Source organism: Podarcis vaucheri (genome assembly GCF_965113315.1).
Source record: "Podarcis vaucheri genome assembly, chromosome: 7".
Classification (NCBI taxonomy): Eukaryota; Metazoa; Chordata; class Lepidosauria; order Squamata; family Lacertidae; genus Podarcis; species Podarcis vaucheri.
In genome coordinates this window covers 92,694,734-92,716,135 of record NC_138765.1, presented here as the reverse complement: position 1 = coordinate 92,716,135, position 21,402 = coordinate 92,694,734, and the positions used below count along the sequence as shown (strand labels likewise).

The 21,402-nt window shown below is 45.5% G+C and overlaps 2 protein-coding genes and 1 long non-coding RNA gene across 3 annotated transcripts in view; 1 reads left to right on the top strand and 2 right to left on the bottom strand.

Moving 5' to 3' along the window:
- MXD1 (MAX dimerization protein 1) overlaps window positions 1–21,402 on the bottom strand; it is a 107,416-nt gene that overhangs the window by 68,260 nt on the left and 17,754 nt on the right. The window lies entirely within an intron of this gene.
- Window positions 4,541–12,701, bottom strand: RNF181 (ring finger protein 181). Its single transcript, XM_082230686.1, has 5 exons — window positions 12,606–12,701; window positions 6,547–6,680; window positions 5,107–5,222; window positions 4,923–4,997; window positions 4,541–4,773 (listed from the first exon to the last, which is right to left on the bottom strand). The coding sequence occupies exons 1-5, from the start codon at window positions 12,695–12,697 to the stop codon at window positions 4,714–4,716; spliced, it is 477 nt and encodes a 158-aa protein (XP_082086812.1). The 5' UTR covers window positions 12,698–12,701; the 3' UTR covers window positions 4,541–4,713.
- On the top strand, window positions 14,280–20,869 carry LOC309536580. Its single transcript, XR_014221643.1, has 2 exons — window positions 14,280–14,491; window positions 20,714–20,869. It is a non-coding gene; the product is annotated as an uncharacterized lncRNA (long non-coding RNA).

Sequence of the window (21,402 nt, the reverse complement as noted above, 5' to 3'; positions counted from 1 at the left end):
TTCAGCAAAGGAAACACAGCCCAGAATAACTAAGGAGATAGTACAAGAATATTTGGCTAGTTTAGATGTATTCAAGTCTCCAGGGCCAGATGAACTGCATCCAAGAGTATTAAAAGAACTGGCAGATGTGATCTCAGAACCACTGGCAGTCATCTTTGAGAATTCCTGGAGAACAGGCGAAGTCCCGGCAGACTGGAGGAGGGCAAATGTTGTCCCTATTTTCAAAAAGGGGAAAAGAGAGGACCCAAATAATTACCGCCCAGTCAGTCTGACATCAATAGCAGGGAAGATTCTGGAGCAGATCATTAAGCAAACAGTCTGTGAGCACCTAGAAAGGAATGCTGTGATCACCAATAGTCAGCATGGATTTCTGAAAAATAAGTCATGTCAGACTAACCTGATCTCGTTTTTTGACAGAATTACAAGCCTGGTAGATGAAGGGAACGCAGTGGATGTAGCCTACCTTGATTTCAGCAAGGCATTTGACAAGGTGCCCCATGATATTCTTGTAAAGAAGCTGGTAAAATGCGGTCTTGACTATGCTACCACTCAGTGGATTTGTAACTGGCTGACTGACCGAACCCAAAGGGTGCTCATCAATGGTTCCTCTTCATCCTGGAGAAGAGTGACTAGTGGGGTGCCACAGGGTTCTGTCTTGGGCCCGGTCTTATTCAACATCTTTATCAACGACTTGGATGATGGACTCAAGGGCATCCTGATCAAATTTGCAGATAACACTAAACTGGGAGGGGTGGCTAACACCCCAGAGGACAGGATCACACTTCAAAACGACCTTGACAGATTAGAGAACTGGGCAAAAACAAACAAGATGAATTTTAACAGGGAGAAATGTAAAGTATTGCACTTGGGCAAAAAAAATGAGAGGCACAAATACAAGATGGGTGACACCTGGCTTGAGAGCAGTACATGTGAAAAGGATCTAGGAGTCTTGGTTGACCACAAACTTGACATGAGCCAACAGTGTGACGCGGCAGCTAAAAAAGCCAATGCAATTCTGGGCTGCATCAATAGGAGTATAGCATCTAGATCAAGGGAAGTAATAGTGCCACTGTATTCTGCTCTGGTCAGACCACACCTGGAGTACTGTGTCCAGTTCTGGGCACCACAATTCAAGAAGGACACTGACAAACTGGAGCGTGTCCAGAGGAGGGCAACCAAAATGGTCAAAGGCCTGGAAACAATGCCTTATGAGGAACGGCTAAGGGAGCTGGGCATGTTTAGCCTGGAGAAGAGGAGGTTAAGGGGTGATATGATAGCCATGTTCAAATATATAAAAGGATGTCACATAGAGGAGGGAGAAAGGTTGTTTTCTGCTGCTCCAGAGAAGCGGACACGGAGCAATGGATCCAAACTACAAGAAAGAAGATTCCACCTAAACATTAGGAAGAACTTCCTGACAGTAAGAGCTGTTCAACAGTGGAATTTGCTGCCAAGGAGTGTGGTGGAGTCTCCTACTTTGGAGGTCTTTAAGCAGAGGCTTGACAACCATATGTCAGGAGTGCTCTGATGGTGTTTCCTGCTTGGCAGGGGGTTGGACTCGATGACCCTTGTGGTCTCTTCCAACTCTATGATTCTATGATTCTACAAGCAAAGTGTCGCTTCCACACCCTTTGCACATCCAGGAGTTGCAAAAGGAAGAGTGCCTACAGAAGAGGGAAGGGGGCACACCTGAGGCACCCCCTCCCCTGCTTTGTCGCTTAGGAAGTGGGTCCTAGAGGAGGATCCACTCTGATAAATGCAATTTTGTCTGGAAGGCAGCAATAAGGGACTGCGGCTTCTAACTGCTCTGAAATCACTCTCTCCAGGCAGAAGGGGAGGGTGCCAGAGTTTGGTGTTACTTGGTTACTGTTGCGGTAGTTTTCTGCTCCCTCTGCTGTCCCTGGGATTAGTCTCCACTCTGCAATACTACTCATGGACCCTGTAAGCCAGCAGAAGCAATTACCCCGCCTATTTGTTGGCCTGATTTGTCCCCTTGCCGTTGCAGACCTTGGGCCAAAAAGGCATCCTTTAAGCCCCTCCTGCATATTTGCCACCCCCAACTTCCACAGACCAAAATCACACATGCCAAGGGAATGGCCTTTTCTTTAGCTGAGTTTATTGGTTGTGTGTATTTCCAGAGTTTGCTCGCCAAAATGAAGGTCCAGTCTGCTGTCTCTCTACACACAAAAACAGACTAGGTAATAGCAGCCAGCGTTTGTACAAACATAGCACCCGAGGCCTGCTTCACAGAAGATGAGAGTACACACCTGCCTTTCTTAGCCACAGAGCCCTCTAAAGTGCAGGAAGAGGGCAGAGGACCAGTGACCCTCCAGATATTGCTGGACTAGAGCTCCCATCATCCTTTTACCATTGGCCAAGGATGTTCTGAAGCAGAGGCACCACCCAGTGGTTTTCCAACATGGCCATGGCTGAAGATGCTAGCCTTTCATATAGCAAGCTACGCACAGGACTCATGCAAGCTGTGGGGATTTTGCATGATATAATGAAGGGTTGGGTAACTTTTTTGCTCTGGCAGACCAGATCTCCATCTCAACCCCCTCCCTCTCACTTTGACACTACTCACTTGTCAGTCATCTGTATTAATGGCATCAGACTGACACTTGTCAAGACTGTGCTTGCCAAACAACCAGCAATGAAGTGCCTGTCACGTGCTTAAGAGGCGCTTGCTGGGTCAGGAATAATCTAGTCCAGCATTCTGTTCTCACAGTGGGCACCCTGATGCCTATAGGAAACCCCCAAGGACCTGGGCGCAAGATCACTCTCCCCTCTTGAGGATTCCAGCAACTGGTATTTGGAACTGCTCCTGCCGCCCAACTGTGGAGGCAAAGTATAGCCACTGTAGCTAGTAGCTTCCATGAATTTGTCGAATACCCTTGTTAAGCCATCCTAGCTGGTAGTTTATGTTCTGTGTGAAGTCCTGAATCTTCCAATGTTCAGCTTTACTGACTACGCACAAATAATCATGTTATGAGGAAGAAAACCTTTATCCACTTTCTCCCTGCCATGCATAATTTTATAAACTTCTTTCATATCACCTCTTGCTCACCTTTTCTCTATAAACTAAAGGGTCCCTAATGCCGCAACCTTTCCTCACAGGGGAGTTGCTCCATCTCCTTGATCATTTGGGTCACCCTTTTCTGCTATTTCCAGCTCTGCAATATCCTAGGTGAGGTGACTGTAACTGTATAAAGTATTCCAAATGTCACAGAAGAGATCTGTATAACAGCATTATGATCCCAGCAGTTTTATTTTCAACTCCTTTCCTAATGAAACCCAGCATGGGATTTGAATTTTTCATGGCTCCCGCACTCTGGGTCACAATCTTCACTATGCCAAGGTCTCATTCATGGCCAGTCACCGCAAGTTCAGACCCCATGAGTGTATACATATGAAATTGAGATTTTTCTTTTTGACATGCATCGCTTCTGCACTTGTTTAGATTGAACTGCGTTTGCCATTTTGGGGGGCCATTTGCTCAATGAGGAGAGGTCCTTTTGGAGTTTTTCACACTTAAATACAAACACCACACTGAACAATTTTGTATTGCTAGCAAACTTGGTCACCTCACTGCTCAACGGCTCACCCCTAACTCTACATCTTTCATGAACAAGTTAAAAAGTGCAAGGTCAAATACCAATCATTGTTGGGGGAGGCACTCTACTTTCTACATCCTTCCATTCAAAGAACTGCCCATTTATTCCTACTCTCTATTTCCCGCTACTTAACCAAATCCTGATGTACAAGAGATCCTCTTATTCCATTACTGCAAAGCTTAACACAGACATCTTTGATGAGATACCTTGTTGAAAGCTTTCTGAAAATCAGAGTACACAGTGTCAACTAGATCACATATCTATATACTGTTTCACACTTTGAAAGAACTTGAGTTGCCTGCAAATACCCACAAAACAACCTGGCAGGCCAAAATTGGCCCATAAGGTGAAGGCATGTGTCTTCCCAGGTATTGTAAGAGTCAGCCCAAGTCTTGCCAGAGGAAATGGCAAGAACCAAATCAGGAGAAGAGACATGTAAATAAAACTGGAGGTGGGGGGCAGACGAAAACGTGTAAGACTAATTTTCTTGATTTACAGTGGTGCCCCGCAAGACGAATGTCTCGCAAGACGAAAAACTCGCTAGACGAAAGGGTTTTCCGTTTTTGCGTTGCTTCGCTAGATGAATTTTCCTATGGGCTTGCTTCGCAAGATGAAAACGTCTTGCGGGTTTTTTTAAAGCCGCTTGAAGAGGCGCAGTTGCGACGGACCGTGCTTTGCAAGACGAAAAACATTGCAAGACGAAAAGACTCGCGGAACGAATTCTTTTCGTCTTGCGAGGCACCACTGTACTGGCTGCCTTGCGTTTTGAGCTGTTCTGCCTTCAGCTCCTGGCCACCTCCCCACAAATGCTGCAGGTTCTGGGGCCACAATGCTTTCCCCCAGAGAGAACACACTCTCTGCCTACTTGGCGACGCCCTCCACATGATCACATACTTGTGCGGTGAGGGAAACTACAGCAAGAGAAGTTACTTAATGAAGCCCGACATTTATTATGGATGTGCAACAAACTTTTGGAAGTGGGGAAGGAAGGAGGGCTGCTGCCTTTCTTGGCCCTGGGGGCGCCCTGCTTCCTGGCAATGTGGGAGAGATTGTAGTTGTCAGCCTTGAGCTGGAAGGAGAGGCAGAGGACATGCCTTTCTCACGTGTACATGGCACCATGCAGATACTCCAGCCGATGCGCCTGCTGTTGCCGCCGCACCTTGGAAAATAAAGGTAAATATGAATGCCTCCGGCTCTATTCACGACTGACATGTGGCCCCCAGGTGGTTCTCCATGAGATAATGCGGCACCTCAGGCCAAAAGGCGTACATCTAACCCCTGCACCTGCCCACAGGGATCAGCACTCACCTTGTCCTTCTTGTACTCTTCATACTGTTCGTCGTCAGTGGGCAGCTCATGACGGCAGAGAGGGCAGGAGTTGGTCTGGGCAAGGAGAAAGGAGTTAGCAGCAGCAGCCTCTTGAGAAAAGGGAAAGGGTGGAGGGAGCCATCCCAGGTACCAGAGAGGGAATGTCCCTGTTCCAATACTTCACCTTTCCAAGCCAGGGAAGAATACAGCCTTTGTGGAAGATGTGCTCGCAGGGCATCTTCCGGACCACCTCTTCCTCCTCAAACTCCAGGAGGCACACCGGACACTTCAGCCCTTTGTCTAACCCCCACAAGTGGTTGGAGAAAGGAAAAGGCAGAAAACAGTTCCATCACGTTGGCTCCACTCTACTGAAACACAGCACGGCGACACATTTGCAAAGCTCAGAAATCCTGCCAATCCCATATTTACAAGCATTTTATTCTAACTGGATTTTTCTACTATAAGATTACTAGTGGATTATCGCTACTACAAGAGCAAGGGGTGGAGCATACATGATGGAAAAGCTGGGTAACCATGCCAAGCACAAATACCCCACCCTCTGGATGCCAAAGCCTTTGACAGATGCTGCCAGAACATCAAAAGTTTAATCCTCACACCTGGGAGTCGTGACATTTTGTGCCAGATTCTTCCTGGAAGTATATCCAATCAGAAAAGACCCTGCTAATAATAATAATCCTGGTGGAAAACACTGCAGAGAACCCTTGTGATGTAGCGGTTAGAGTACTAGACTAGGACCAGGGAGACCAGAGTTCATATTGCCACTCACCCAATGTACCTCACAGGGTTGTTGTGAAGATTATATGGGGAGGGGAAGAGCACTGTATACCTCACCTTCAGCTCCTTAGAGGAAAGGTGGGCTACAGTATACAGTGGTACCTCGGGATGCGAACGGGATCCGTTCCGGAGCCCCGTTCGCATCCTGAACAGGACGTAAGACGTGACGGCACGTCTGCGCGTGCGCAGGTCACGTTTTGCCGCTTCCGCGCATGACGTCATTTTGAGTGCGCATGCGCGAGCGGCGAAACCCAGAAGTAACGCGCTCCGTTACTTCCAGGTTGCCGCAGAGTGCAACCCGAAAGCGCTCAACCTGAAGCACATTCAACCCGAGGTATGACTGTAGATGTAATAAATAAAACTTTTTAAAGGTGACCTTTTGAACTTTGTCATGACCAAAAAGCAAACCTTGAGTATACAAACAGGAAGGCAAGCAAGGAAGAGCAGTAGGTGCTCAGCAGAGGCAGGAAAACCAGCAGGCAGGGAAGGTGAGAGATGCACCTTATTGCTGCTGAGCTTGGAAATGGGGGCACAGCTGCTGCCATTGCAGGGGGAGATCAACCTACGTCTTGCAACTTTCCCCCAGTTCCCTAGGCAGCTTTTGTGACTCATCTGGACCATCTCTTCCACAGAAATTGGGTTGGACACTTTCAAAGGCTGAGAGGTCTTGGAGACACAGACACTCAAATTCTTGTTGCTTTCTTAAATGACTGTGCCGGCTGGGGCTGATGGGAGTTGTAGTCCAAAACACCTAGAGAAGACTGTCTTCTAACCACAGTTCTTGAAGTGCTGAGAAATACAAGGCCCAGACTGAAATCAAAACTATTACCTGCTTGCTGTGGGGTAACAGGCACTGAAGGAAGGCTCTCTACAGCTTGCTTGGCAGCTGGCGGGGGGAGCCGGTGGTCCCAGTCTTCACTCTCCAAGAAGCCCACATCAATCTCCAGGCCATTGAAGAGGGACCTGCATATGTTGGAGAAAAAGAGTGTGAGCAGCCACCATTGGGCTTCCTTGTCAGAGAGCTCTGAGCCACCAGAGAGCTCGTGATCCGAATCCATAAAGAATGGAAACGCCTTACATACTTTCTGAGTGAAAAAATAAAATGAACTCATAATATCTGGGTTTGAGGACTGGAGAAAACATTGGTTTATAGAAAGCAGAATTGTTGGGTGCTATTTTGGAATGGATGTTTTGAATAATTTTCTATATACAGCTGAGGGGGGGGGAATGGAAGTTTTCTTTTCCCCTTTGGTTTGTGCTTTTATTTAGATTAGTTGGATAAAAAAAACATTTGATTAAAAAATATTTTATATTTGATATTAACCTTTGCATACGTTCTTTCAAATTCCAATTTTAACCCAATTTCCAAAAAAAAGGTGCTCAACCCTGGGGGATCTTCTCTGCTTCACTCACTGGGAGCAGCAGAGAAAGAAGAGGTGGGATTGTTACCGTATTTTTCGCCCTATAGGAAGCACCGGCCCATAGGACGCACCTAGTTTCAGAGGGGAAATCAAGGGAAAAAATATGATTTCCCCCCCCACAGCTCTGGGAGCAGTGGACAGGCTGCACGCGGCCTGTGTGCTACTCCAAGACCTTCTCCCTGCTTTTGCAGGAGGTGGGGGAATTCCCCCACCTCCCGCAAAAGCCTGCGGGGTTTTCGACCAGGAGGGAGAAGGGTCTGAAACAGCCAGTCAGTCCCTTCTCCCTACTCGGGGAAAAGCCCCCAAGAGGGGCGAGCTCTTTAAAGGGTGCGCGGCTCCTGCGGGCTTTTCTAGGAGGTGGGGGAATTCCCCCCCCCATAGAAAAGCCAGCAGAAGCCGCGGAGCCCCTTTAAAGAGCGCACGGCTTTTGCCTGCCTTTGCGGGAGGTGGGGGAATTCCCCCATCTCCCGCAAAAGCCCAAAGGAGGGTTGGAGAGTAGCGGGAAGGCACCACGCACCTTCCCGCTGCCCCCCATCCTCTGGGGCTGGCCATGGGGGAAGCACTGCTTTCCCCCACCACCAGCCTCAAAGAGCAGACTCTCCTGGCTTCAGCGGAAGCAACGCGAAGCCTCCGGAGCGCAGGCTTCGGAGGCTTCGCGTTGCTATCGCCAAAGCCAAGGAATCTGCATTCGCCCCATAAGACGCACACACATTTCCCCTTCATTTTTGGAGGGGAAAAAGTGCGTCTTTATTTTACTCTGGAAGGGGGGAAATGCTTTCCTCAGACTTCTGAGTTGCCATGAAGGACCTCGGCTGCTTGTTGTGCTTGCTGCGAGTGAGACTGGGGTGTCACGGAGCATATGGAGGAAAGCGTGGGCACTGCAGCTCCTAATAAAGCTCTGAATTGTCTTGCACCCCCACGGCATGAATTACGGCTCCCCCAACCTTTGCAGAGCTGGAGAGCACTGTTTGAGGTCGACCTGGGTAGACACTGAGCACAGGAAGCCATGCTTTCTTCGCAGAAGGAAGCCTCGTATAAGCTGATCCAGTAGCAGCAGCTTCCCAAAAAACCAAGTGAGGATCATAAACCGTGTGTTTTGGATGGACTTTAATTGCACTGAGTTTACGACCTGAATTTCTGGAATACAAAAAGGGAGTCCATTCCAGAAGTGGTTGAGAGCTGCATGGGTAATTGTATGAGAGTGTGGAAAGAAGTAAAAAAAAGACTTGGAAAAGTGGAGGAAGATGCAACTTTCCTCATCAGGAAGAATATCAGCATCAAAATGAAAATATTACCTAAGACCAGGGCTTTTTTCCAGCTGGAACTCACCTCTTTAGTGTGTTTCAGCCCCTCTGCACTGTTGCGGTGCCATTCCCTGGTGGCAGTTTATAATTTTTGGCCCCAGCAGTGGGGTGAGTGGGCAAAGAAGAGAAGTCCCCCTCCCTTCAACAACTTTGGGTTCTCCCTCTAAAAAAAGGTCAACAAGTCCTGCCTAAGATGCTATTTCTTTTCAAAACAATACCAGTAATAAGCATTTTAAGTTGTTTTAAACAGTGGCAGAGAGACATACCAATATTCATTTGGCAGGGGAAGAAGCCAAGAGTTAAGTACAAAATTTTAACAGATATAAAAGACAGAGGCGGATTCTTACTATCAGATCTTGGATTGTATTATGAAGTAGCATGTCTATGCTGGTTAACCGATGGGTAGCTCTGGAAGATTTTGGATTATTGGATTTAGAAGGATTTGATAGACAATATGGTTGGCATGCATACCTATGGAATGATAAAGTAAGAGTACGTAAAGGATTCTTAAAACCACATTATAAGAAGCCTCTGTATAGTATGGATGAGGTATAAAAACCTGTTTGAAAGGAATACCCCACTATGGCTCAGGGATCGGCAAGGTTTATCTTCCCTGGGCTGGATCGGTCCCACAGAGATCCCTCCATGGGCAGGATCACACGTGCGTGTGAGCGTGTGCCCCTGCGATTTTCGGCGTCTGTGCAGACATGATTTTCGGCGCTGCGGAAGCGAGTCCCTGTGCCGCGCTGCGCTGGTTTAGCGCAGCACGCGAGCGGGCAGCTCAGTTCGGGGGCAGCTCATGTGCCAGTCAAACAACCTCAAACAAACTCTGCAGGCCATTTCCGGCCCATGGGCCTTAGGTTGGTGACCCCGGCTCTAGCCCACTGAAGCAAGTTCTATGAAGAAAATGAATATGAAAAAGAAATGGGGCACCTACAGAGACATATTAGAGATCGGTGAAGCAAGAGTAATGCTCAGAAAAAGAGAGGACATTAAGGAATGGATAACAGAGTGGTTCCAATCTGAGATGTACAAAAAAGATAAACTGGAGGGATCTGCTGAAGAAAGTTCTGACTATGAAAGGGGTTTAATGGAGAATAACAAAAAGCTAATTCAAAAAATGGACAAAATCCTGCTGGAATGGGAAACGAAAGCTGAACTGCTCAAAGCTGCCATGATACACTGGGCAAGGGATGTAGGACACAACATCAAGAGGGCATCATGGGAAAACTATGGGTGATTAATATGACATTTGCAGCCTGTTACACCCTGAGGGAGAACTATCTAAATATCATCTATAGATGGTACTTGATCCCAAGTAAACTTGCTAAGATGTGTAAAAAAGGTTCTAATATACACTGGAAGCGCCAAGAGATGGAAGGTACAGTCTTCTACATTTGGCAAACATGCAAAAAGGCTAAAGGATTTTGAATAAGATATTCAAGTTGATGTTTAAAAAAACCACCAAAAAACCCTTGGAATAAGGGAATTGGACGTCCCCAAAAAGTTGGTCAGCTTATTTTTATACCCAACAATGGCAGCAAGAATAATATATGTGCAAAAGTTGAAGGATGATGAGATACCAACCGAAGCAGACTGGTAGAATAAATCCACAAGTCTGCGGAGTTAAAAAGTTTAACAATGAAAATCAAAGACCAGGAGGAGTCAGTGTTTAGAGAAGAATGGAAGCCTTTCATAGAATATCTGAAGAACTATAATAACCATATTAATATGCAAGTAGGATATGAATTGTAAACAGCCGTGAAAAGTAGTGTAGATAATGAGGAAGGAGGCTAGTTACAATATGCAGCAAACTAAGGGGAAATAAGGAAACTATGGATGGGAAGTTCACGTTTATTAGAAAAAACAGTGGAAATTAAAAATGTAATCTCTGCTTCAAAATTCTAAATAAAACATTTTTTTACAAAAGTTCACAACCCATGAGGAAATATGTGACATTTTAAGATTTTTGTGTGTGCATCCCTTTACACTTGCTTACACTAAACTGCATTTGCCATTTTGCTGCCCATTCATTCAGTTTGGAGAAATCCTTTTAGAACTCTTCACAATTCCCCCCTTGTTCAATGACCGTTAAGCTTACTCAAGGGTTGTCAGCAGCATTTAGAAATCTAAGCACACATTGTACTTTGCTTCCCAAACCAGCTATGGGTGCACAATGGATTCAGGGTAAGCAGGCGTGCGTACAGCGCCGAATAGTGAGGCAGGATTTACCCTTGCACAAGTCATCCTAGTTCTACTTCAGCAAAACTGGTATTTCTACATGCCTGCGAACTCGCTTTAGCAATGCTCCCCACCAGTTTTCCTAGAAGAGACAGTAAGCCAGTGGTTCTCCAAACTTTTTTCTCGGGGCCACACTTTCAGAATAAAAATGTGCTTGCACCACAACATTTTTAAAAATTGATAAAATACATTGGAAAACACAACTAGGATTGTCCACAGAATCACTTGATGCTCTTGCTCTCTGTTTGAAAATATATCTATCAATATTCTGCTAAAAAAATTATATATGCTATACCATATAATACTGTACTATAGCAAAATGTTTAAATGCTTCTTTGATTGCCCTAGACACACTTCCTGACACGCTTGCCATCCTCTCCTCCCACACCCTTTGAGAACCACTGCAATAAGCTAACCAGCCTATAATTTCCAGGATCCTCCCTGGGATCATTTTTTAATTGGTGTTGCATTGGCCAAAAAGATCCTGAGAGGTAAGAAAATACAGTGTGATTTTTATCCTGCTCGTTCCTCCTTCCAACCCCCCTTTTTGTGAGAGGCCTTTGCTGTGGCTCCTTAGTTGCCCTGTGAACTAAGCCTAAGCACATGAAACTGAAACAAGACCTTATTGTTTCTATGTTTAACATGTTTTCAACACGGGGACACAGGAAGCTGCCTTATTTCAAGCCAGATCATTGGCCCAGCTATTTCATTGCTGCCTTCACTGACTGGCAGTGGCTTCCCAAGACAGCAGACAGTGGTCCCTCCCCAGCCCACCTTGAGATGCTGAGGAGGAAGCGTGAGGCCCTGAGCATGCAAAAAAGATGCTCCACCGCCGACTCAGGCTCTTCCCGTCCCGTTTCTCCTGTGTGGAGTTTTAGACTGTAGGTTCCTTGGGGGCGAGGACCCTGAACGCTAACCACACAATGTACAGCGGTACCTCGGGTTAAGAACTTAATTTGTTCCGGAGGTCCGTTCTTAACCTGAAACTGTTCTTAACCTGAAGCACCACTTTAGCTAATGGGGCCTCCTGCTGCCGCCGCGTCGCCGGAGCACGATTTCTGTTCTCATCCTGAAGCAAAGTTCTTAACCCGAGGTACTATTTCTGGGTTAGTGGAGTCTGTAACCTGAAGTGTATGGAACCTGAAGCGTATGGAACCCGAGGTACCACTGTAATATAGAAACAACAATGCAACAGATTCTGGAAACCTTGCCACGGCCAAGAAGCAGAACTGCAGGGAAGATGGGAGAATGGGTCTACTAGTCGTGATGGCAAGAGGGAGCCTCAGGTTCAGGGGCAGTCTACCTGCAAGTGGGGGGACCTGTCTACGCATGTCCAGACATAGCTGTCAGCCTTCCCTTTTTTGCGGGAAATTCCCTTATTCATGTGGGATGCAGGTGGCGCTGTGGGTTAAACCACAGAGCCTAGGACTTGCCGATCAGAAGGTCGGTGGTTCGAATCCCCGCGACAAAGTGAGCTCCCGTTGCTCAGTCCCAGCTCCTGCCCACCTAGCAGTTCAAAAGCACATCGAAGTGCAAGTAGATAAATAGGTACCACTGCAGCAGGAAGGTAAACGGCATTTCCGTGCGCTGCTCTGGTTCACCAGAAGCGGCTTAGTCCTGCTGGCCACATGACCCGGAAGCTGTACGCCGGCTCCCTCGGCCAATAAAGCGAGATGAGCGCCGCAACCCCAGAGTCGGCCACGACTGGGCCTAATGGTCAGGGGTCCCTTTCCCTTTTACCCTTATTCCAGCACCGTTTCCTGCTGCTCTCCCGGATTGTTAGCTATGCCCTAGACTGTCCCGGGCCAGGTGAGGCTGCTGCTCCCTTCTTTTGACAGCTCTGTGTCCCGAGGCTGCCTTTCGGCTCTGCCCCGGAGGGAGTCCCCCGTCCCCCGTCCCCGCTCGGCTCCCCGGGCGCCCACCTGGCCAGTTCCAGCAGCGCCTGGCGATGCGGCTCCTCCTGGCGGGGCCCGGCGCCCGGCTCGCAGTCGTGCTCCTCGAAGTAGGAAGCCATGGCGCCTCCCGCTCCGCCTCCGCCCGTGACTCGGCTCCTTCCGAGGCCAACCACCGCCGGGCGCCCCGCCCGCCCGCGCTCATTGGCCCCAGGCCGCGGGCAGCGGCCAATCAGGGCGGGCGGCGAGACGCGGGGATTCGGGTCGTGGGAAGGCGCGCAGCTCGGGGCCGCGGAAGTCGCCCGACGGGACTTGGCAGCTCCGAAGGGAGGTGGAGGAAGAAGGAAGCGGGCGGCCGGGAAGGCTCTTCCTGCTCGGGGCATTTCCCAGCTTTTGCTTTGCTTCTGCGGGCCAGGCACGTGCGGAGCCGCGGCTCTGAGTTGTTGCATTCCTTTCTCTCAAGCAAAGCTGAAGTTTTTTGCTCCGGGGAGGGACAGGCTGGTTTTTAAAAGGTGAATCCCCTCCGAAGCTCCGGGCAACTTAAAGATCCGTTTGGGTTCAGAAAGAGAGTGGTCAGCCTTCCTCATTGGTTCTCAACCTGTGGGTCCCCAGTTATTGTTGGACTACAACTCCCATCATCCCTGAGCTCTGGCCTTGCTAGCTAGGGGTGATGGGAGTTGTAGTTCAACATCTGGGGACACACAGGTTGAGAAAGGCTGCTCTAGATGATTTCATAGAATGATAGAGTTGGAAGAGACCACAAGGGCCATCGAGTCCAACCCCCTGCCAAGCAGGAAACACCATCAGAGCACTCCTGACATATGGTTGCCAAGCCTCTGCTTAAAGACCTCCAAAGTAGGAGACTCCACCACACTCCTTGGCAGCAAATTCCACTGTCAAACAGCTCTTACTGTCAGGAAGTTCTTCCTCATGTTTAGGTGGAATCTTCTTTCTTGTAGTTTGGATCCATTGCTCCGTGTCCGCTTCTCTGGAGCAGCAGAAAACAACCTTTCTCCCTCCTCTATGTGACATCCTTTTATATATTTGAACATGGCTTTCATATCACCCCTTAACCTCCTCTTCTCCAGGCTAAACGTGCCCAGCTCCCTTAGCCGTTCCTCATAAGGCATCGTTTGGACTACAACTCCCATACAGCTGTGCAAGCTGGGGCCTATTAAAGTCCAAAACCTATGGAAAGCACCTGGTAACATGGGCGTAGACAGGATTTATGATGGGGAGCAGGCAGAACCTCAATTAGTTAAGTATTTTCATAGATTTACTTGATGGGGGGGCAGTTGCCCCCCTGCGGCTACACCCATGTCTGGTAGGCAAAGGCTCTTTCAAACACTGGACGTCATTGGCTTGGGGAAGTGGGAGGCATTAGGCAGTTGTGATGCAGACAATTCACATTTCTCTGTCCACCATTCTGTGCTTTATAACTGCTTCCGCATTCCTGACATCTTAGAGCAAAAGTATAGCTTGCCAACCCTACTTTGAAAGGAGGAATACGCACACAAACACTGAACATGGGCGTGTTAATGTCACTAAAATAATAATAAAACTCAGTGCCATCCAGAGAAGCTGAAGAAAGATCCAGGACTATGCTGCAATGGTCATCTGTTTGGGGGCTTTAAAAAGATTAAATGGCTACATTCTGTCTCCAGTGTGCCAGTTGCTGGGGATTGCAAGTGGGGAGAACTGCTTAGAGGCTTCCCATGGGAGACGTCTGGCTGGCCACCTTGAGAACGGGATGCTGGCCCAGCCGGGCTCTTCATATTTTCTTAAATCACAGCACCATCAGGGACATTGCGGCTTGCGTGATAGCATAATGGTGGCCTAGGGTTGAAGCTCTGCCACCCATAGGAGGATTAACTGAGTGAATCACAAGATCCTCTCCCACCCCAGCAATTGCTAAGGTAATGTGCGGGCACCACTTCTGGAGCTGTGCTAAAGATCCTAGGCTTTGTGCTGTGATAGGAATTTTGAGGTCTTAGATATATGGTATTGTTCATAAGCGTACCAACCAAGCATGTACATAGATCAGCACAGGAAAACCGACCTGGAACCATTTTTGATTCCTAAGCTGAGTAAATGTTTTCTCTGCAAGGTCAAAGTGGGAAACCTCCCATTGTCTCTTTCCTCACAAATCCTGTCTTAAGGGCACATTTAAGGTATGAATAGGGTGTGAGCCTGTGACCTGGCCCAGGAACTAAGTATTTATCACTACAAAAGAATGGCCAGGCTCCCTAGGAAATCCAATCAAGTAACCTGCCAGACAGGAGATAAACCAGGACAGAAAAACAACATTCAGATTTCTGTTTAGACTGCCTTTTTTGTGATGTAGGTGTGATGTATCTGAGGGGTGGTCTTAGGTTACACCCCTTCTGTGACGTATGTATGATGTTTCTGGGGGTGGTCTTGATCTACAGGGTGGCAATTTCTTTTTTTTTATAAAATATTTATTAAAGTTTCAGAAAGAGGAATTACATAAAAACAAAAAATACAAAAGTAAAAAACAAAAATAAAAATACAAGAAAAATATAGAATAAAAAAGTAAGTACACTTACAGGAAAAAGGAAAAAAAGAAAAATAAAAAAATCAATCTTTCCATATCTTACTGTCAGGGGTTCAGGAGCAGAGGCAAGGGCAAGGGAGGAAACAGAGAGCGAGGGGGAGGAGGCAGAAGAAAGGATGAGTGATGACGACGACCCGAGATCTCCGAGTCTTTCCAATGAATCAGAAGATTCACAGAAAGGAGCACCAGTGGCCAGGGCAAGGGGGGAGCCTAGGGGGACACCCCAGGAGGAAAGGGCCAGAGGGAGCTCAGAGGGGAGCAGTTGGAAATCGGGACCAGCGTCACCAACAGAGAGCAGGGGAGAGGAAGGGAGTCAGGTATCAAGCGCTGGCAGCTCACAACAGGAGGGAGGGCACGAGTCAGGAGTGGCCACACCTCCATCGGGGAGCGAAGAAACGGTCAGACGGAAAGTGGAAGGTTGGGCGCACGCGCCAAGTTCAAATGCACAGGAAGGTGGCGCAGTAAGCAGCCCGGAAAGGGAGCCAGGTCCTAAAGCCCGGCGCAAGGAGACAGAAGGGTCCGGGGGGTCAGCGTCAGAAGAGTCCCGGAAGGAAGAGACCCCGGGGGGCAGAGGGACCCAGAGAAGAACAGTCAGGCGGAAAAGGTGGAGTAAGGCTAGGATATTAAGTTGGTGTACAGGAGGCGGGGACCCAGACAGAGCTTCGCCGATCTAACCATAAGACGTAGAGTTGCACGCAGCAGCTTGAGAATGGGAACTGTAACTCAATAAAGACTTTTACTAAATGATCGCTGGCTAGCGTGATCCTCTGTGAGCTAGGATCGGGGAGCAACTCTGACACTTACGTTCATATCCTTGTTTCCCTGACCTCCTCATACCTCTCTTTTTTGTGTTCCAATTCAATTAATTAATTAATTCAGCAAATTCTTTCCCTCCTTATTATCCTGATCTTTAATCTTAATATATTGTAACATCAAATTTTTACCTATTTAGAAATCCAATTTTCCATATTCTTTTATATCATTACAGCTAGAAACCACTTAACTTCAATCAAACATCATTCTAACATTCATTTATTTTGCAATATTTCTGTAAATAATCTTTAAATTTCTTCCAATCTTCTTGTGTCTTCCAGTACTTTGCAATGAGTATTCTTGCTGCTGTTGTTGCATACATAAAAAAAGTTCTATCCTTCTTTGGCACCGATTGGCCGACTATGCCCAGGAGAAAGGCCTCTGGTTTCTTCTTCAAGAAGGTATATTTAAATACCTTTTTCAGTTCATTATATATCATTTCCCAGAAAGCCTTAATCCTTGGGCACGTCCACCAAAGGTGAAAGAATGTACCTTCAGTTTCTTTACATTACCAACATTTATTATCTTTTTTTTTTGAAGAAGAAGATATTTATTAAGAGTTTTTAAGGTATAACAAAAAAGTGAAAAATAAAAAGAAACATACAAGATAAAAATAGTTTAAAACACATTAATTTTCCATAACATAACTTCCTTACACTTATTTCCCTGGACCTCCTCATACCTCCCTTCTTTGTATTCCAGTTCAATTTGTTAGTTCAGCAAATCCTTACCATTAAACTTTTACCCATTTGTAAAACCCTTTTTTCCCCCATAACTCTTAAAGCATTACAGCTGGAAACCGCTTAGTTTCTTACCAACATCCTTCTAACATTCATTAATTTTACAATATTTCTGTAAATAGCCTTTAAATTTCTTCCAGTCTTCTTTCACCGACTCTTCTCCCTGGTCTCGGATTCTACCAGTCATTTCTGCCAATTCCATGTAGTCAATCACCTTCATCTGCTATTCTTCCAGGGTGGGTAGTTCTTGTGTCTTCCAGTACTTTGCAATGAGTATTCTTGCTGCTGTTGTTGCATACATAAAAAAAGTTCTATCCTTCTTTGGCACCAATTGGCCGACAATGCCCAGGAGAAAGGCCTCTGGTTTCTTCAGGAAGGTATATTTAAATACCTTTTTCAATTCATTATATATCATTTCCCAGAAAGCCTTAATCCTTGGGCAGGTCCACCAAAGGTGAAAGAATGTACCTTCAGTTTCTTTACATTTCCAACATTTATTATCGGGCAAATGATAGATTTTTGCAAGCTTGACTGGGGCCATGTACCACCTGTATATCATTTTCATAATATTCTCTCTTAAGGCATTACATGCCGTAAACTTCATACCTGTGGTCCATAACTGTTCCCAGTCAGCAAACATAATATTATGTCCAACATCCTGTGCCCATTTAATCATAACAGATTTCACCGTTTCATCCTGAGTATTCCATTTCAACAGCAAGTTATACATCTTTGACAAAGTCTTAGTTTTGGGTTCTAACAATTCTGTTTCCAATTTTGATTTTTCCACCTGGAAGCCGATTTTTTTGTCCAAATTGTATGCCTCCATTTTCTGATAATAATGAAGCCAATCACGCACTTTGTTTTTTAGTTTTTCAAAACTCTGCAGTTTCAATTTGTCTCCTTCTTGTTCCAAAATTTCCCAATATTTCGGCCATTTGACCTCCATATTGAGCTTTTTCAAAGCTTTCGCTTCATTCGGTGACAGTCACCGTGGGGTTTTATTTTCCAATAAGTCCTTGTATCTTATCCAAACATTAAACAATGCTTTCCTGACAATATGGTTTTTAAATGCCTTATGCGCTTTTACCTTGTCATACCATAAATATGCATGCCATCCAAATACATTGTTAAAACCTTCTAAATCCAAAATGTCAGCGTTTTCAAGAAGTAGCCATTCTTTCAACCAGCAAAAAGCTGGTGATTCATAGTAAAGTTTCAAGTCTGGCAGGGCAAATCCACCTCTTTCCTTTGCATCTGTTAGTATTTTAAATTTTATTCTAGGCTTCTTGCCCTGCCAGACAAATCTGGAAATATCTCTCTGCCACTTCTTAAAACAGTCCATTTTGCCCACAATTTGCAATGTTTGAAACAAAAACAACATACTAGGCAATACATTCATTTTTATCGCAGCAATACGGCCTAGCAGTGAAAGCTTCAAATTTGACCAAATTTCTAAATCTTTTTTCACTTCAACCCAGCATTTTTCATAATTATCTTTAAATAAGTTCCCATTTTTTGCTGTCATATTAATCCCCAAGTATTTGACTTTCTTAACCACTGTTAAACCTGTCTCATTCTGAAACCTCTCTCTCTCAGTTGGTGTTAAATTTTTCTCTAAAACTTTGGTCTTTGACTTATTCAATTTAAACCCTGCAACCTGATCAAATTCTTGAATCAGTTCTAAAACTCTTTTAGTACTAGATTCTGGCTCCTGTAACGTCAATACTAAGTCATCTGCAAATGCTCTCAATTTGTACTGTTTGGCTCCGACCTGTATACCTTTAACCAACTTCTTATCATATTCAGCAGAACCTCCAGGACCGATATAAACAGCAATGGGGAGATTGGGCAACCTTGTCGTGTCCCTTTTTCAATCTTAACTTCCTCCGTCACCACATTATTTACAATCAATTTTGCCTTTTGTTCGGAATATATTGCACTTATACCATTTTCAAAGCCTTGGCCTACCCCCATACCCTGTAATTTTTTTTCATAAAAATCCAAGAAATATTGTCAAAGGCTTTCTCCGCGTCCACAAAAATTAAAACTGCCTTAGTGTTTATGTTCACTTGTAATTTTTCTAAAATATTGATTATGTTTCTCACATTGTCAGATAAGTGTCTACCTGGGAGGAAGCCTGCTTGGTCCTTATGTATCTCTTCCACTAGGACTCTTTTTAGTCTTTTAGCCAAAATGTCTGCAAAAATTTTGTAATCCACATTAAGCAGTGATATGGGGCGGTAGTTCTTGAGCTGCGTCTTTTCAGTCTCTGTTTTCGGTACAAGTGTGATATATGCTTCTTTCCACGACTCTGGTGCACTTTTCCCCTCCATTATTTCATTACAGACCTCTTTCAAAGGTTGTACTAGCCATTCTTTTAAAGATCTGTAATATCTAGAAGTCAGTCCATCCGGTCCTGGAGATTTACCCAATTGCATATTCTGAATGGCACCTTCTATCTCCTGTTCAGTTATTTTGTAGTTCAACATTAATTTATTTTCTTGAGAGATTTTTTGTAATCCATTTGTTTTCAAAAATCGATCTACGTCAGTTTCTTTCTGTGGCCCTTGTGCATAAAGTTGTTTAAAATACCTCTGGAAACAATTTCTAATCTCAACTGGGTTCTGTATATTCCTTCCTTCCACTTCTAAATTTGTAACTGTATTTAATTTTTGTCTTTTTTTCATTTGCCAAGCCAGCAATTTCCCACATTTATTAGCCGACTCGAATGTCTTTTGTCTCATTTGTTTAATTTTCCATTCTATCTCCTGATTCATCATTTTCATATATTGCACTTGATGTAACTTTATTTCTCTCAAAATCTCTTGAGACTTTGGTTTTGCTCTCAATTTTTTTTCACCTTCCTTTATACAGGGTGGCAATTTCAAAAGTCTTTATAAGGCCTTGTGCGCCATTGTTCTGGGTTCCTCCTCCTTTCCTGCGTGTGAGGGGAGCACCCTGTTGCAACAGTTAATAAAAATCAGGCTTACTAGCTGCTTTGCTTCTCAATATTCTCTGGTTGGCCTCTGTTCTTTTCTCCTACTGAAGGAAGGTGAGGACAGGTGACCTCACCTAGGCCCGAAGTCACCCCCCACCAAAGCAGCCTCAAAGCTTCTCAAAGCTTTTCAAAATCATTTTCTCAGCAGCTAAGCATCAGAAACATTCCGCTTGCTGTAACTAAAAAGATTGCAACAAGGTAGAGAACAGAGCCCATTGTCTTCTCAGGCCTTTCTCAGAACCACATTGCAACTTGCTTTCTCTCCGGGAACCATGCCAAAGCACAAGAATGAAACAACGGGAACACTCGGAAAACCCCCTCACCCCCTTTCCTGCCAAGAGTCCGCAATAGTCCCAAGACAGCTTTCTGTACATGCTCAGGAACCTCAACAAGGGGCAGGACTCCTGAGGGAGGAGAAAGGAGGAGGGAACTGGAAAGGGGTATAAATGCTTGTGCACATGATTGTGAACTCGTGCATGCTTTTTGTGACTTATCACACTTGCTCCTTCTACCAGTTCATGGATGGGAGAAATAAAACCTTTTTCTCCGAAACTATTCCTTGAGTGTCTGTTGACTCCCACTTCCCTTTCCCAGGCGCAATATTTTTCCCACCCGAGGGCAAAGCCTCATAAGGCTACACTACCAATAGGGAACATTTGTAAGGACTCTATATGGGCTCTTGGATACCCCATTAGGGAAAAGGGCAATTTTTGTTTACAACAGTGCTGATGAGGAATCTGGAGGTAGTTCTTTATGTGTGGGAGAGGCAGCAGAAGGCGTGAAGGCCACAAACCCTGTAGGGGAGCAATAGACTCTGATGCATGTGTTGAAAAAATTATAGCAGCCTTGGCCACTGACCAGTCGTCAGCACATGCTAGGACTTATTCTGGCAAAATGTTTTGTTGCGAGATCTCTGTAATAATCGTGATTTGGTGTCATACCCATTGCTGGTGCTTCTAGAAATTCCTCCCTGAGATTCCTCATCAAACTCTGGTCTTCTCTCTGCTAGAAGCTACCAGGATGGAGATAGCTGTGAGGTGGGAAACAGAAAGGACTCACATATGCTCATGTGTGGGAGACAGCACTTTCTGAATGTGTGACCCAGCACAGCTGAGTGATTGACAGACAGTCCAAGAGGAATAAACTTCTCGGTGTATGGTCTTCATTTATTGTGTCACATGTATCTTTATACAAAGGTCTACTCAGTGAATTTTTTGTGCAAGTAGATAAATAGGTACCACTCTGGCGGGAAGCTAAACGGCATTTCTGTGCGCTGCTCTGGTTCACCAGAAGCGGCTTAGTCATGCTGGCCACATGACCCGGAAGCTGTCTACGGACAAACGCCAGCACACAACCCCAGAGTCATCCGCAACTGGACCTAACGGTCAGGGGTCCCTTTACCTTTACTTAGTAAATTTATAATATATGTGTATCTTAATTTCACCCTATGTACTTGACAATCCAATAATCTGCATAGTATTCCAAGTTTTGCTTTCTCAGTTATGTTTATATTAAAAACCAATATGATACATTTTTTAAAAAAACAAACCACAGCACCATTACGACTACAGGAATACAATGGGTAGTCTGATAATAAATACGTTTACTGGGGAATAACAAGCTCCACTTTGCAGGCTAACACACCTTTGAAGTCAAAAGCTGAAAATGAACATCTGTAAACATGTGCAGATCACCCAC

Bases quoted from the DNA above. Each gene is read 5' to 3' on its own strand.
- RNF181 (XM_082230686.1), bottom strand. From the start codon at position 12,697: ATGGCTTCCTACTTCGAGGAGCACGACTGCGAGCCGGGCGCCGGGCCC. The intron at 5,223-6,546 runs GTAATAGTTTTG...TGTGGGGGTTAG, and splicing joins TGTTACCCCACAGCAAGCAG to ACAAAGGGCTGAAGTGTCCG. The intron at 4,774-4,922 runs GTGAGTGCTGAT...TTATTTTCCAAG, and splicing joins AAGAGTACAAGAAGGACAAG to GTGCGGCGGCAACAGCAGGC.